Source organism: Octodon degus, unplaced genomic scaffold, assembly GCF_000260255.1.
Source record: "Octodon degus isolate 3935 unplaced genomic scaffold, OctDeg1.0 scaffold00065, whole genome shotgun sequence".
Taxonomy (NCBI): Eukaryota; Metazoa; Chordata; class Mammalia; order Rodentia; family Octodontidae; genus Octodon; species Octodon degus.
The window spans coordinates 8,222,013-8,236,603 of record NW_004524641.1 but is presented as its reverse complement, the minus strand read 5'-3'; the positions used below and the strand labels follow the sequence as shown (position 1 = coordinate 8,236,603).

The 14,591-nt window shown below is 40.0% G+C and overlaps 1 protein-coding gene across 3 annotated transcripts in view; it reads left to right on the top strand.

Moving 5' to 3' along the window:
* The window catches only part of Metap1d (methionyl aminopeptidase type 1D, mitochondrial), a 109,605-nt gene that overhangs the window by 79,135 nt on the left and 15,879 nt on the right, over positions 1 to 14,591 (top strand). Inside the window, exons 2-3 of one of the 3 annotated variants that reach the window (XM_023719109.1) lie at positions 11,679 to 11,836; positions 13,852 to 14,001. In XM_023719109.1, coding sequence (XP_023574877.1) covers positions 11,679 to 11,836; positions 13,852 to 14,001 — 308 coding nt within the window. Of the gene's footprint in view, positions 1 to 11,678; positions 11,837 to 13,545; positions 13,626 to 13,851; positions 14,025 to 14,591 lie in introns of those variants that run through there. The other 2 variants (XM_023719110.1, XM_023719111.1) reach the window with 2 other exon arrangements.

Genomic DNA, 14,591 nt, shown 5'->3' with positions numbered 1-14,591 from the left:
AAAAAAAAAAAGAAGGCTAAATTATGCTATTTTCAAATGCTATAATATAATTGAAAATATTACGTAGCCATGTCTTTGATCATCATAAGCTATAAGTCCCCATGTATTCTGGGTTGTGTTGGGGTTTTTTTCTTTTTGTTTTTGTTTTTTTTTTTTTTTCCAGAACCAGGAATTGAACTCAGGCCCTTGTGCTTGCCAGGCAAGCGCTTATTCTACTGAGCCATCGCCCTGGCCCCCAATCCCCATATATTCTGTGCAGTATTTTAATCCAAAGTAAGTAACACTAGGGCCAATGAGATAGATCAACAGACTAAGCACCTGCTAAGGTAAGTGCAGGGACCTGGGTTCAATCCCTGGCACACATGCTGTGCTGGCCCCACTTCCTGGGTGCACTGAGCTGGCCACCGAGTCAGGGCATGATGCTGCACACCTGTAATCCCATGCTGGGGAGGCTGAAAACAGAAGCATCACTACAAGTCTGAGCTGTGTAGTGAGACCCTGTATCAAATACATAAGAAAAACCACTTTGAATAATATTTTACATGACAGTATTTATACACTAGATTTTTTTAAAGAATTAAAGGATTTACTGTATTAGCTTTAAGGAAAAAAACACATATTTTTACATGGATGTGCTTTAAAATTGAGTTCTATATGTGATTTCTGTGAAATTGCTCTTTCTGGTTCCTATTTGTGTGCGTTAATAAAATTTTGTTCTATTTTCTTCTTCTTAAATCTTAAGTGTGTGAAGTAACAGGAGTGTTTCTTTTGAAACTTCGGAAAGTTGAAATTTGCCAGATGTTCCACGCTAAGCTAGGAGTGTGTACTCCCTAAGTATCAGGGCTGTGTGAAATCCTTCCCTGTTACTTTGACAGAACATTGGGTTTTGGTTCATTTTGGGGTTGTGCTGCTACTCTGGTCAGAGGTTGTCTTTTATTTGGTATTTAAATTATATTACGGCATCCAGAAAATCTGGCAAAGAAAATGATATTTTGATGACATTTTTCACAGGGCTCAACTGGAATGAATTATTACATTTTAACCACAGCTCTAATAAACAGCTCCTTTATTTCTCTTAGAAGGATACAATATTTCTTTGTCCAAGAAGTTGCCTGAGTATATGTATTGTTGAAGTGCTAAAAAGCTGCTTTTTTTTCCCCTAAACTTTAGCTGAGAGACAATGGGATATGCTAAGCGTTTACTACTGTGTTTCACTATAACTTGAATATTTTCTTATTGTAAAGATAAATTTAGGTTTAAATGTTGAAGTACGTATTTTTTATCTTAAATGAAGAAAAATTTTTACAACAGTCTTCTCTCCTTGTATAACTAAGTCATTTCTGTGTAACATCCACTGGTCCACCAAGAGATCTGCTTTTAGTTTTATACTTTGAATCTTTACTGTAACCTTTGGTAGTCTTCCCCCACATACAGTGGGGCTGCCATAAAAGTTTGGTTCCTAGGCCCACAAACGTGAGTCCACATTATTAAGTAGGAAGGCTTAGTGCTCTGTGTTTCTAGAATAGTTTGGGGTATATTTATATCTCCAAGAAGAGGAGAATGTATCTTTTTAAATATCCATGGATCCTTGGGTTCTGGCAGTGTACATTAATGACTAATCACAAATAGTTAAATTCAGCTTTTGTAAAGAAATAAAATGAAGCATTCTCCTACAGCATGTCTGAGCTCGTCATTGATTTCTCTATCACTTGCTGTTGATAAATTTTTTGAAAGGAGGAGGGATGTAGCGTGGCGCCAACTTCCTGATGGAGCCTTGGGGAAGGTCATGTTTTGCTCTGACCTGGCACCATTCTTGAATGTTATTATTATGGGAAGAGGGATCCCCGAGGCCACCACCCTTCCTTCCCTTGCCTGTGATCTTATGACTGACTTTCCAGTTCTTCTTTTCCAGAACCAGGACTCCCTGGCTTTGGATTATGACTTCATGATGAGCTCTGAAGCCCACAGGCTAGTGTCTGTCTCCCCTCCATTTGGTCACGTAGTTTTATTACTCGTTGCCAACCCTATTTTGATATTCAAATGATGCATCCTCATAGAAATTGCCAACATAGAATATTAAGCAATTAGAATATTACTTCGTCATAGAAGTAAACCATAGCTTTTTTTTTTAATTAATTAATTTATTTATTTGTGTGTGTGTGTGTGTGGCCAGCTCAGCCCACCAGGGGGCGGGGCTGGCTGGCATGTGGTGCTGGGGGATTGAACCGCGGTCCCTGTGCTTTGCTAAGCTCGTTCTAAGTAGGTGCTTTAGACCACTGAGCCATCTCACCAGCCCCAACCATAGCTTTTTTTATAACCTAAATACATTACACATTCCTTTTTTATTTCTGACTAGTGTAGTAGTCTTAGCTATAAATAACTACAAGGACAATACTGTTGACTGTCAAGTAGAATCTTTACTTCAGACAACTATCTGTGCCGGCATATGTTCCACTCAACTTACGTGCTTTATTTTGAGCATTAAAGAAAATGGTTGTTTCCAACACCTGCTTACCAACTGGGCCTGTATACTCTTTAGAAATGTTTAATAAACATTGTAGCTTTATCTTCCAAAGGCAGTTTCCAAGTGCTGTCAGTTAAGCCCCAAAATGGTTCTTGTAGGTTTGTGAAACAGATCTACTCCTCTCTCTGTAATGGCATTTTAGCTTGAAATCCAGGAAGCAGTGGTGTATGGTGTCCATATCCATGATTTCCTGAGCTGGAGCAGAAGTGTGGAAAGCATCTGGGGAAAAGGAGGCTCTTTACCAGCTTGTTTCCTGTAAGTTCAATTGGAAGACCTTGTCTGTGCAAATAGATTTCAAAATAGAGCCTGCCCTTTGACTGTCTCCATAATTACATGGCTCACTCTGTATTTTATTTGGCAGCCAGAGCAGTTAACCCCTGGAAGGAAGGGGCTGATGGCATGCCCAGCTTGGCTTCCCAGACATGTCCATGGGAATGAATAAACCACTGTTTGGAGAAGCCCACAGCTAAAAACACACTAGAACAGTCTTTAATGGAGCTGAAACTCTTTGGAAACAGATTTAATAATGTTTATTATGATTGGTTAAAAAGCTTAACTTAGTCCTTAGTGTGTCAATTGTCAGACAATATTGTTCTTAAAAAATTGGGATTTAGGGGAGTTCCTTGTTGCTTTGATGTAATCAACATCTGTCAAGCGAATGAATTTGCTTTTGTTTTAGTTTCAAGGGGCCTTGTCCTTCAGCCTTGTCCAATGTCTGCTGCAGCCTGGGGCATTCCCTTGTTATGTGTTTTATTTTTTAGTTTTTACTTTTTTTCTCCAACAAACCTACAGGTTATTTCTTATTTTCTTATCTCTTCCACTCTGTAGTTGCCTTGAAATGGGAAGGAACGTCACTCTCTCAATTTTGAAATATTGTATATTTTAGTAAAAATCAGAGAAAGAATACTGAGAGATGCAGACTATTTAATTTTTCTTTTGCAACATTTGCACAAGCTATGAAATCTTTTAAGCAGACAGTCAGCATTGTAGGTCAAGAAATCTACGGCATACATGCATTTGCAGCGTTCTCTAGATTTGAAGCAGGAAGCGCAGGAAGCATAAGAGCCAGCATTCCTACTCTGCATAATTGGTTGGAGTTCATGAAGTGTGATCTTTCTGTGGTTCCCAATCAACACTTTGAAAATGTATTCCTGGGGTACAGTCCCTTCGGAGCCTACTTCAGAAAGCAACATTTCTAAACAGTAAAAATATATCAGACGGTTATCACAAAATAAGTTGCCTTGGGGGGAGTTAATATATTATTTAAGCAAATCATTTGGTTTAAAATTAAAATTGTCAATGAGTGTAAGAGCCATATTTAAAAATGAATTAACAAAACATTTTCTCTCTTGGTAATCATAAATCATTTAAATCTGGCAAGCATTCCTCCTTTCATCCAAAATAATTGCCTCCATTTGTAAAATCAATTAGATGTTAATATGCTATAAATAATAGTTTTGTTTCTAGACTTTGGCATTTGCTGATCATTATGAAAAAATATATCCACTAAGACATTTTACACAGTGTCTTTTAAATTACATATTATCTCTGGTTGACATTGTTAGCTAGTGTAAAGCAGCTCCAAGCTACTTTATTGTGTTGTTTTCTACTGAGATATTTGATCCTTTTGAAATGTAACGTAACTGAGGATTGATGGCCCACTGCAGGGTGAAAGTGCTTCCCTGGAAATGTACAATGAAAAATATAGGTGTTGGTAGCCCACACTTGAGTACAAATGTACTTGGTTTAGTTTTACAACTGCTTAGAATAATAACCATTTTAAATGTTTCTTTGGAAGTTCATTCAGACCTCTCCCTTAAAAATACTTGTTGACCAAAAGAAAACTCACATTTTCAAGGGTAAAATCGGCTTAATTAAGGGTCATTAGTAAAGGTGCACATAAAAGCCCAGGGCTCAGTGGGTGAAATGGAAGCATTTCATTATGTGGTATAGAATGCATGCGCAGATAACAATTAAAATGGACCCTGAGTAAGAGGCCACTGAGTATAGGGCACGCTGTGTGCGGCAACATTAGTTATTTAAGATGTGCTCCTCCCTCCAGCAGACTTGAATTCTGCAGTCCCACCTTTCACACTTAATCTGTAGAGGGAAATAAAAGGCAGCTTTTAGAAATTGGTGTTATTACCAAATATGAAAATATTTAAAACTACAACCTAGATTTACATTCCAAATACAAATTTAAAATATGAGAAATGTGTGGCAGGATCCAGAGGACATATAGCAATTTCAAGAGACGTTCAGGCCTCACAGCGTGCTCCTCCATGGAGCGAAAGAAGCAGTTGCCTATAATTTTCAGTGTTCAGCTCAAACTAGTCTCTGATAGAATTTTGTAACACCGAAAATAATTCTTATCATTACTTTTGATGACAGTAAATATTCTAGTATTCATAACAAATAACGTATAGATTTACTGCCTGCAAAAAACCCTATATAGGGTTCCTGTTAGATAATCAACGAGAACAACACTCTGTGATCATTGCTTTCAAGACCAAATTAGTACCGAGCAGCCCCTTGCTGCTCTGGGCTCCCCTGAGGTTTCTGATGATTTCCCACCGGCGTCTCCTACACTTCAGATTAGTCCACTTGCCGCTTGCAGCAATTAGTACATACCTGCATGTTGTTTCCCCAAATAGCTTTACAAAAAGAGGGGGTACTGTCCGTCCTGTGAAATGACGATGCAGACTGATCTCTGAGGATGGTCATCAAGCACCAAATGAATGATATTGCTGACAGGAGCGCCAAGTTGAAAGTTAGATATAGCTATAAGATAAAAACACTGCTTTTCGAAAGCAAAAAATATATAGAAAACTCAACAGACCTTTAGTACAGGGCTCTGTCTCTGTATTAGGCATCCTTTCTATGACCCTGAATATAGTACAGACTGGGATTTTAATTTTGCTCTGTCTTTGAAAACTTTAATTGCTACTCATTAACTGCAATGTAATAAACAAGGCTGAGAGTCCCCCCTTTTCCCTCCCCATGCTAATTGGAGGGCTATTCTTCTCTGAAGGTACCATGACTTCAGCCCATTTCATCATTTAACCTGTGAAAACACTAGATTTTTCTTAGATTTGTAATGAGTAGTTAGTGAACTAAATATGCCATTGTACCTTATTATCTTATTATCTGTGACAACATTTATAGTCTTATCAGATTGAAATAAAAGATTTCATTTCAAATATGAAAGTATCTTATGAAAGCGGAATGGCTAAGAACCCTACAGAATTATAGCTGTCAACAAATTGGTTGTGCTGAGCCTGTTTCTGATATTTAGAATTTTTCCAATCAGTGATGTGCAAGTGTGCTTGTTTTTTTGTGGTTGATGGGGGTGGGCGGGTATTGAGCCCATCATTGGGCAGAGCAGGTACATTGGCAACACTGGCCAAAATGTGAATGTCTTTTTTTTTTTTTTTTTTTTTTCCCGGAACCAGGGATTGAACTCAGGCCTTTGCACTTGCCAGTCAAGCATTTATTCTACTGAGCTATCTCCCCAGCCCCTACGTGAATGTCTTAAAAGCCTTGCCCACTTATCCTAGTAGAGACCTGAAGATGTCATACTTCAAGTTTAAATACAAAGATTTCCCCTGTAATGATTGTGTACTTGAACTTGATAATACTGATAAAGTTTCTCTTTCATATAATCTGCCACACTGAAAAAAATCTTTATAAATTCTAACATTGATCAAATGCTACAGGGGCCAGTGAGATAGCATAAGTGGCATAAGCGCCTGCCTTGCAAGTGCAAGGTCCTGAGTTCAATCCCTGGTACTGGAAAAAAAAAATCCCATTACCTGGGTTATAACATGACAATCAAGTGTTGCTGAATAAAGGCACAAATGTCAGAGCTGGCAGGACCTCTAAGAAAATAAAGGCCAATTTCCTTATATTACTAAGACTGTGAATCTCACTGGGTAACATCTGAGAAGTGCTCAGCACAGATCTGGGCACCAGGAAACTCTTGGTCAGTCTGTGTCCAGTATTACTGTTCTTGCTTGAAGGCACATAGCTCCGGCAAGGACCAGGAATGGAACTTCATCTCCTAGTGCCGTCCAGCGCTGTGCACCCTGGCATCACCACCTGGTGAATCCAGTGTATCTGTGGACTGGCTGTTGTTTCCCTTCCACCACCAGAATGGAGGCTCACAGCAGCAAAGACTGGGCCTCCCCACTGTATCCCCTGCATCCCGAGGGTGCCATGTAGGATAAGCGCAGAAAGTTACTGCAATTCATTACGGAATGAAAGAATGACTTGAGAGACTCCAGATAAGTGGGCTAAAGAGTGCAGAAGGGAAAGGAAAAGAAGCATTTATGGAGCACTCACTTTCTGTCCTGGGTTTGTTGTTGTTTGAGACAGGCTCTTGCTGTGAGCTCTATGCTCTAAACTCACTATCCTGCCTTGTTACAGGCGTGCACCACCAGGAGCAGTCATCCTTTTGAAGAGAATCACGTATGTTGCACATGTAAAGCAACGTTGACATCAACCTTATAATGGAAAAGGCATTATTATTCCCTTTTAATGGTGAAAGTAGGGCTCAGAAATTTTGGTAACTTCAGAAGTTCATGCTCTTTTTATTACCATAGTGACTCCTAATTAGGTCAGCTAAGAATTTTCTTGGAAAAGGTCTCGGGATATAGCTCAGTAGTAGAGTATTTGCTTGCATATGCAAGATCCCTGGGTTTAATTCTAAGTACTGACCCCAAACATTCATGAACAGCATTTTCATTTTGTTTGTTTATTCATTTATTTATTTTTCATGTATTTGGTACAGGGTTTCACTAGGCAGCTCGGACTCATAGTGATCCTCCTGTTTTCAGCCTCCCCAGTGATGGGATTTCAAGCGTGTGCTACCACACCCAGACTCGGCTGGCTCAGTGCTCCCCAAGGGCAGGGCCAGTGCGGCATGCAGGACCCAGGATGGAACCCTGGTCCCTGAGCTTGCCAAAGCAGGCACGTAGTCCACTGTTCTATCTTGCTGGCCCTAGGAGGCAACTTTAACTGACAGGCACCAACCTAGATTTGGACTTAGAAGATGTGAGCCTAGGGCCTGGTTATTGATTAGTAGAGTTGTGAATCTTAGTATCTCGCTCATAAAATAGTGATGTTAGCAGGTGCCTGTCTACCTGATAGAGTCAATAAAAGTTAATGTACAGAGCTTGGTGTGATAGCAGTTCCCTGTAATTTCAACACTTAGGAGGCTGAGACAAGAGGATGCATGAATTTGAAGGAAGTCTGGGCTCCTTAACAAGACCCTGTCTCAAAATGAAATGATGGGTTGGGGAGATAGCTGGGCTGTCTACACACCTGCCTGGCAAGCACAAGGACCCAGGTTTGATCCCCGGTACCATATGCCATGCAGCCCCAGAACCCCAGGTGCTCCATGCCAGCCACCAAAGCTGGGCATGGTGGTGCACACCTGTAATCCCAGCACTGGGGAGGTTGAGACAGGAGGATCACTACAAGTCTGAGCTGCGTAGTGAGACCCTGTAACAAATAATTAAATAAATGATTAAAAAATAAAATAGGGGGCTGGGGAGATGGTTCAGTGGGATAAGTGCTTCCCTAGCAAGTGCAAGGGTATGAGTTCGAGCCCCAGTTCCGAAAAAAAAAAAAGATTAAAAAAATAAAAGGCATTGAACTTTTAATCAAAGAAAGTATTCATGAAATGTGATCCATAATTACTATTAATGTTACTATTTATCATAATAATATGTACTTTCCTCAGAAGAGATGCTGTATGTGTCTTGTAGTGGTCCTGCCTACAGATGCAGTGAGGGATCCTGAATCATAGTTTGATTCTACAAGTTCCCAAATTTTCCATTCCATATCCACAGACTACTCAACAACATAACTTCTGCCTGAACCTCACTGAGGTGTGTGGTCCACAAAAGGAGCTTGGCTCAATGGAATGGATGGATTAGGTCAACCCATTCCTACTTTTGGAAAAAAAATAATGAATAATAGCAGTACCAGCAGTTTTATGATGCCTTTTGCATTTTCTGGGTGTTATCTTAGTTTCCCTCATACCCTTGCGAGCAGTGTGCTCTGGAGGGGACTCCACTTGCCTTCCCTGTGCTTCGGCACTTGCTGTGCCTCCCAGTGTCTTCAGCTGGGAATCGGAGCGCTAGCAGTTCACACTCAGTTTTTCCTCCTGTCTTACTCCCTCGAAGAACTATTGTGTGTTGGACCCCTGGATCCCTGCCAAATACAAAGCATGTTCACATCCCTGATTTCATTTAGTTCTCACCTGACATTCAAAAGAAGAAACTTGTTCAGGGCTACAGAAATAACAAGTGGTAGGACTGAGACACAAGTCCTGGCTTTTGCTTTCCAAATATCTGCTTTATCTTGGACACTACCGCACCCTGCATCTGTCAGTTGACGGTCCAGAGGCTGATGACATTATTAGGGAAACATACTTTACATGCTTCAGGGGATGTGTATCTGCCTCTATCAAGCAACTTTCTAAGAAATGTGTGATGGTTTTCATCTACTCCAGAGCTACTCGGGAAGTAGAGGCAGAAGGTTTGCTTGAGCCCAGTTGTTGGAGACCAACAACATAGTAAGATTCTGTCTCTGAAACAAAGCTTTTTTTTTTTTTTTTTTTTTTTTTCATGTATTTGGTTGTTGCAGGGTCTCACTATGCAGCTAGGACTCAGTGATCATCCTATTTTCAGCCTCCCCAGCACCGGGATTACAGGCCTACGCCACTACACCCACCCAGACTCTGGCTGATTCAGCCTGCCCTGGGGGCCGGGTTGGTGCAGCATGTGGTGCTGAGGATCAAACTTCTTAAGCTTGCCTAAGCAGGTGCTTTAGTCCGTGAGCTTTCTTGCCAACCCAAACAAAGCTTTTTTAAAAAGAAAACGTTTAATTAAAGAGAAAATGGGGATGTAGCTCAATGCAAAAGCAATGAATTCAATCCCCACTCCCACAAAAAAAGAAATAAAGTTATATTCCTGGGTTTTTACCTGTTATATGGAATTGTCTAAAATAGCACTCAAAGCCCAGTAGGGTTGGGGATGTAGTTCAGTGGTAGAACACTTGGCTAATAGTTGCAAGGCTCTGCCTGCATTTGATCCCACCACTGAAAATAAAAAGTACCAAAATACCCCTGTGAGTTTGCTTCAATGGTACTGCATTCACATTTACAGAAGAGCAGAATTAAGTGAAACTTCTGATACTGAATCTCTGACCCCTGGACTTTGCTTACATCGGTGCCTTTTCTCCTCTCAGTGGAAGGAGGGCCTGAGTTTGCAGCTAGTCCTCACCACAATTCCTGTTTCCATTGGGTTTCACAGCTGAAAAGGGTCGGCCAGTAGCTCTCAAGCCTGGTGTGCATGAGGATGGTCCTGCGGCTGTCGCCGCACAGGTTGCTGGCCTTGTCCCCAGAGTTTGACTCAGTAGATGGAGGAGGGGCTTTGGATTTGCATCTTTGTGCCCTCTGACCCAGATCCCTCTGGCCTGGGAACCTCCTGACACCCACCGAGTACCATGCTAGAGCAGGGGGCAGCAAGCTTCTGCTAAGATTCCTGATGGTCAGCATTTTAGGTTTTGTGGGCTGGATCCATCTGTCATTGCTGGATGCCACCACTGCAGCTCAGAATCTCCTGTGAACAACCGTTGGCAAATGAGGGGAGCTGTAGGCACCAAGATTTGAAACTTGTATAAAAATATTTATGTGACAAAGTATTGTTTCTCTTGTTTTGTGTTGTTTTGTTTCCAATCATTTGTGAATGTCTAAAACCCTTTCTTAAGTCTTGGGCTGTTTAAAAAAAAAAAAAAAAAAAGATTTGGCCTTTAAGCTATAGTTTGCCAACCTCTACTGTACTGTTGTGACCTGTTGGAGATTTTTTAAACTGTTATCTTCACTGTAATAGTAATGAAGAGGATGGTTTAAAAGGCCTAATAGTATAGAAGAAAATGCAATGTAGCTGGGCATGGTGGTACACTCAGTCCTAGTGTTCAGGAGGCTGAGGCAGGAGGATCGCCAGGAAGTTCAAGGCTAGCCTGGGCTCCATGGAGAATTCAGGAGCAGCCTGAACAACATTGTGAGACCCTATGTCAAGAAAGCCAAGAAGAGAAACAAAGAAAGAAAAAAAGAAAGAGAAAGAATCAAAAAGGCGTCCTCCATCTTCATCATATGCTCTAGCGATAACCATTATGAGTATTAATTTCCTAAAATTTTGTGGGCAATACAATCTTATATATACAAATTCTTTTTACATTAATGGGTTTCCTGTGTGTATTCTTAACAATATCTTATGACTTCTTCTTTTATCAATGGATGACTTACTTTTTTCCTTTCTTTAATGGCCCCAGAGTTTTCTGTTGTGTAGATATAGTAGAATATGTTTAACCAGTCCTCTGTTGATATTTCTCACTTGGACATACTTGGATTGTTGCCCAGTTTTCCTACCCAAATGGTGCCTCAGTGAGCATGCTTCCTTGTATGTCCCCAACTACGTAATAGCCACGGGCTACAGTCCAAGGAGATAACTTACTGCATCTGAAAATATATGCGGTAGAAATTTGATAGATAGCTCTAAATTCCTATTGTGGATACATTAGGACCCTGTGTTTGGGTTTTTAGAGTTATATCTACATTTTTGCTGTTTGGTCTTTATCTGGCTTGAGCATTCACAGCAACAAACTTTAGTATAATACCTTGATACGCATGAACTTAACACACAGTAGTCGTCCTACGGAGGGCGAAAGTGCAGCTGGCAATTTGTCCATGATTCTTGCAAGGAAAACAGTTTTAAAGAGTATAAAGCCATCAAAACAGCGCCTTAGATTCTGAGGTTATCCTGGACATTGCCTCATAAGGTACTGCAGAAGAAATTGTTCTTTTGCAGCCTGAGTGCTTAGCAGATGTTTCTCTATGTTTGTTTCCCATTAAAGTAGAGCTTTCCATTGTCAGACATTTATGTAAACATAGCATTAGCTAATACGCTGTGCTGCTATTGTACTAAAACCCAGAACACTACTGTTTCCCTTTCTGTTGGGGGCTTTTTCTTTTTGAGTTGATAAAGGATTAGAATAATGATTTAATAGCACAACACTGTCAAGTGCAATACTGTATTAATTTTTTTCCTTTTTTGTAAACTTAAAATACATCTATTTTTGTTTATAGGCTGCCATAGAATTTTCTCTTCACTATGTAATCATATCTACTTACACAAGCAGTCCAGCGGTCAACAAAGAAGAAATTTCTTTTTCTGGAGACAAAGAAATACTTCACACAGTATAGTTTTGCCTGCTGCAGTTTCTGCAGCGCATCCTGTCCCGAAGGTATTGTGTTGCCTGCTATCTGCTACTTTTTTCAGCCAAGATAACGGTTAACTGCAGAAGTGGTAATGTCTTTGTACCTTTGATTTCTGAGCCATTTGAGGTATAATTCGAAAGCTTGGCTTATGATTCAAAATTGTAAAATAAGAAGTTCTAACATGCTGTAGTTCTAGAACATTAATTTTTAAAAGTAAGGCTCTCAGCATACAACTGCTTAGCTTATTTAAAATGTAAACTTTTGCAGTGGAATTTCCTAAATAAGTTTCTGTCATGAAAATAAAACTGCACATGTATAATTTTCTAACTGTTTTAGGGGAAAGAATGTCTGTAAAATTGGGATGGTTCAAGGAAGATGTCCTGAAACTAACCCAATAGATGTTTTTATTAAGCCTGCACTTAGGTTTTCCATGTTCTAATGCTGCTGTGTTTGAGTAGCCCAAATTGTGAGGCCCTAGAGCAAATTAAATATAATATCTTATCTCAGAGCATTTTTTCTTAAAAATTTCAATTCTGTGTAAAGACAGTCCACATTTTTCAAAATGTAATATAAGGGAGATTTGTGAATGATTTAGGCAAAAAAAGAATAGCTGAAAGAAATATAGATTTGTCATAAAACCACTTGCTTTCTCCCTTTTACAATTTTTGTTTTTGTTGTTGTATTACAGTGAATCCACATTACATGTGCTATACCTCCTCAAGTAGAGTGGCCATTTGTGTGGTAGAGGCTGACAAGACAGAGTATATTCCTGCCTTGGCTGAGGCCTGGCCATCATAGAGAGAGCGAGCCAGCATTTAGTAGTAGTCACAAAAAAAGTCACATTTCTTTTCCTTAGTAGAAAAGAAAAAGAAATCTCTGTATAGGTGAATGTATTACTTTTTTTCACTAAATATCTTGAAATCTTTATTAGAAAAAAATATTACTTTAGATATTGCAGTCAGTTGTACTAACAACACAACAGCCTTTCTGCCTACAGGGACTTTACTGGTTCACAGAGTAGAGGTAAGACAACACAGACAGTGTGGGGAAGACCCAGTGAGCATAGGATGGCAGTATGACGCTCCCCCAGAGCCCAGCTGCAACAGACCAGACAATGCTTTTACCTCTGGAAAGCCCCTCTGAACAGGGAAAACCAGCATGACACTCTTCACAAAGAGCCCCAGCCTCAGTCCTTCCAGAGCTACATGATGTTGCCATTGAATAGTGTGACCTTTGTTAGCTTCCTGTCCCAAACCACTGTGTAGCCTTGCTGTGTTCTGTTCAACTGTGCATATGTCCAGTTGCTATAAATAAATTATGAAGGGCTCCGCAAACCTTGGGCCTGAAAGAAGCGCTGTGTGTGAGATAGCAGTATTTTCTGAGTACTACCAGTGGGTTTGAGTAAGTGGTAGAGGTTGTGCTGTGAAAGTGATGAGACTTGAATGCTTTGAGTTGAGGGGCTATTATTCTTAACAAATGATGAATATGTTCTAAATAATTTTTATGTACTTGAGGGAAAAAAGAAACGAATGCTGAGTTGGGTTTCCAAATCTAAGGAAAGTGTATCTAAGAGGCTACGGGCACTTGACAGACTGTATATACACTGAGCAATGGTATGAGAAGCCATCTTTTGCATAAATTTAATTTTGTATTAAGAAGATGAAAGTTCCTCTTAATTATTTGGCAGATTGAAAGTTTGGTGGCATTTTGCAAGGCAGATATGCTTCCAACAGGGTTGGGAAGAGGAAGAAAAAGAAAACCACTGTTTGTTTTGACCTGAAGTCTACTTCAGTCCAGTTTGACTCTCAGAGCATGGTGAGGTTAGCAGGCCATCCAGAGGCAGCACTAACAGGCAATGTTAAGTTCAAAAGGGCAGGGGAAGGAACTGGGGGCAGCCTGGAGGGTCTGTTGTGCTGGCTTCGGAGGTCGGTGCTCCGGCAGGAAGGGCAGAGCTCCATGAAGCAGGAGGCTGTGTCCGAAAAAATGATCCCATTGTCATGCGCTGGGTTCTGATCTTCATTTTCAATCCTTTTTCCTCAAGCATATAAAGAAGCCAGACTATGTGACGACAGGCATTGTACCCGGCTGGGGAGACAGCATAGAAGTTAAGAATGAAGATCAGATTCAAGGGCTTCATCAGGCTTGTCAGCTGGCCCGTCATGTCCTCCTTCTGGCTGGAAAGAGTTTAAAGGTGGCGCCTCACCAAGTCTCCAAGTAACTCACATATGGGGCAACAAACACTCCTCTTTCTATCTCTTTTGCCTTAATTTGTTTTTGTATACATCTAATTTTATTTATATACATTTAATTTGTTTTAAAAAGAGATAAAGCCTTGAGATAGGGGAAAAGAATTTTATTATTTTATGTGTTCATTCTAGAGGTAATTTGAAAACCCAAATCCATTTTAAACCGCCATAATTCTGGTGGTATTTGTGGCTAACTCATCCTATTCAAACTGATCAATGGCAGATGGCTTTGACTGCTGCCTCCTTACTCCTGTCCAGCATTTCTACTTTTTTCTCACATTTTTTTTTCATATGTGCCTGGAGCTGCTCTGTGTTATATTTTGCCTCCTTTTTTATATTTTTGCATTATCTCTGTAAGGAAAGATCAGACCAGATAAACAAAACCATTGATAATATGTAACTATAATTATGTACAGCCAACTTACTATAAATCTTTTATAATAATTATAAATGCCTGCTCTATAAATATCATAAAAGAATATCTATAGTCTCTAAAAGGTAGGAAAAAATTTAGGAAGTAAGACTCAAGGTTGAA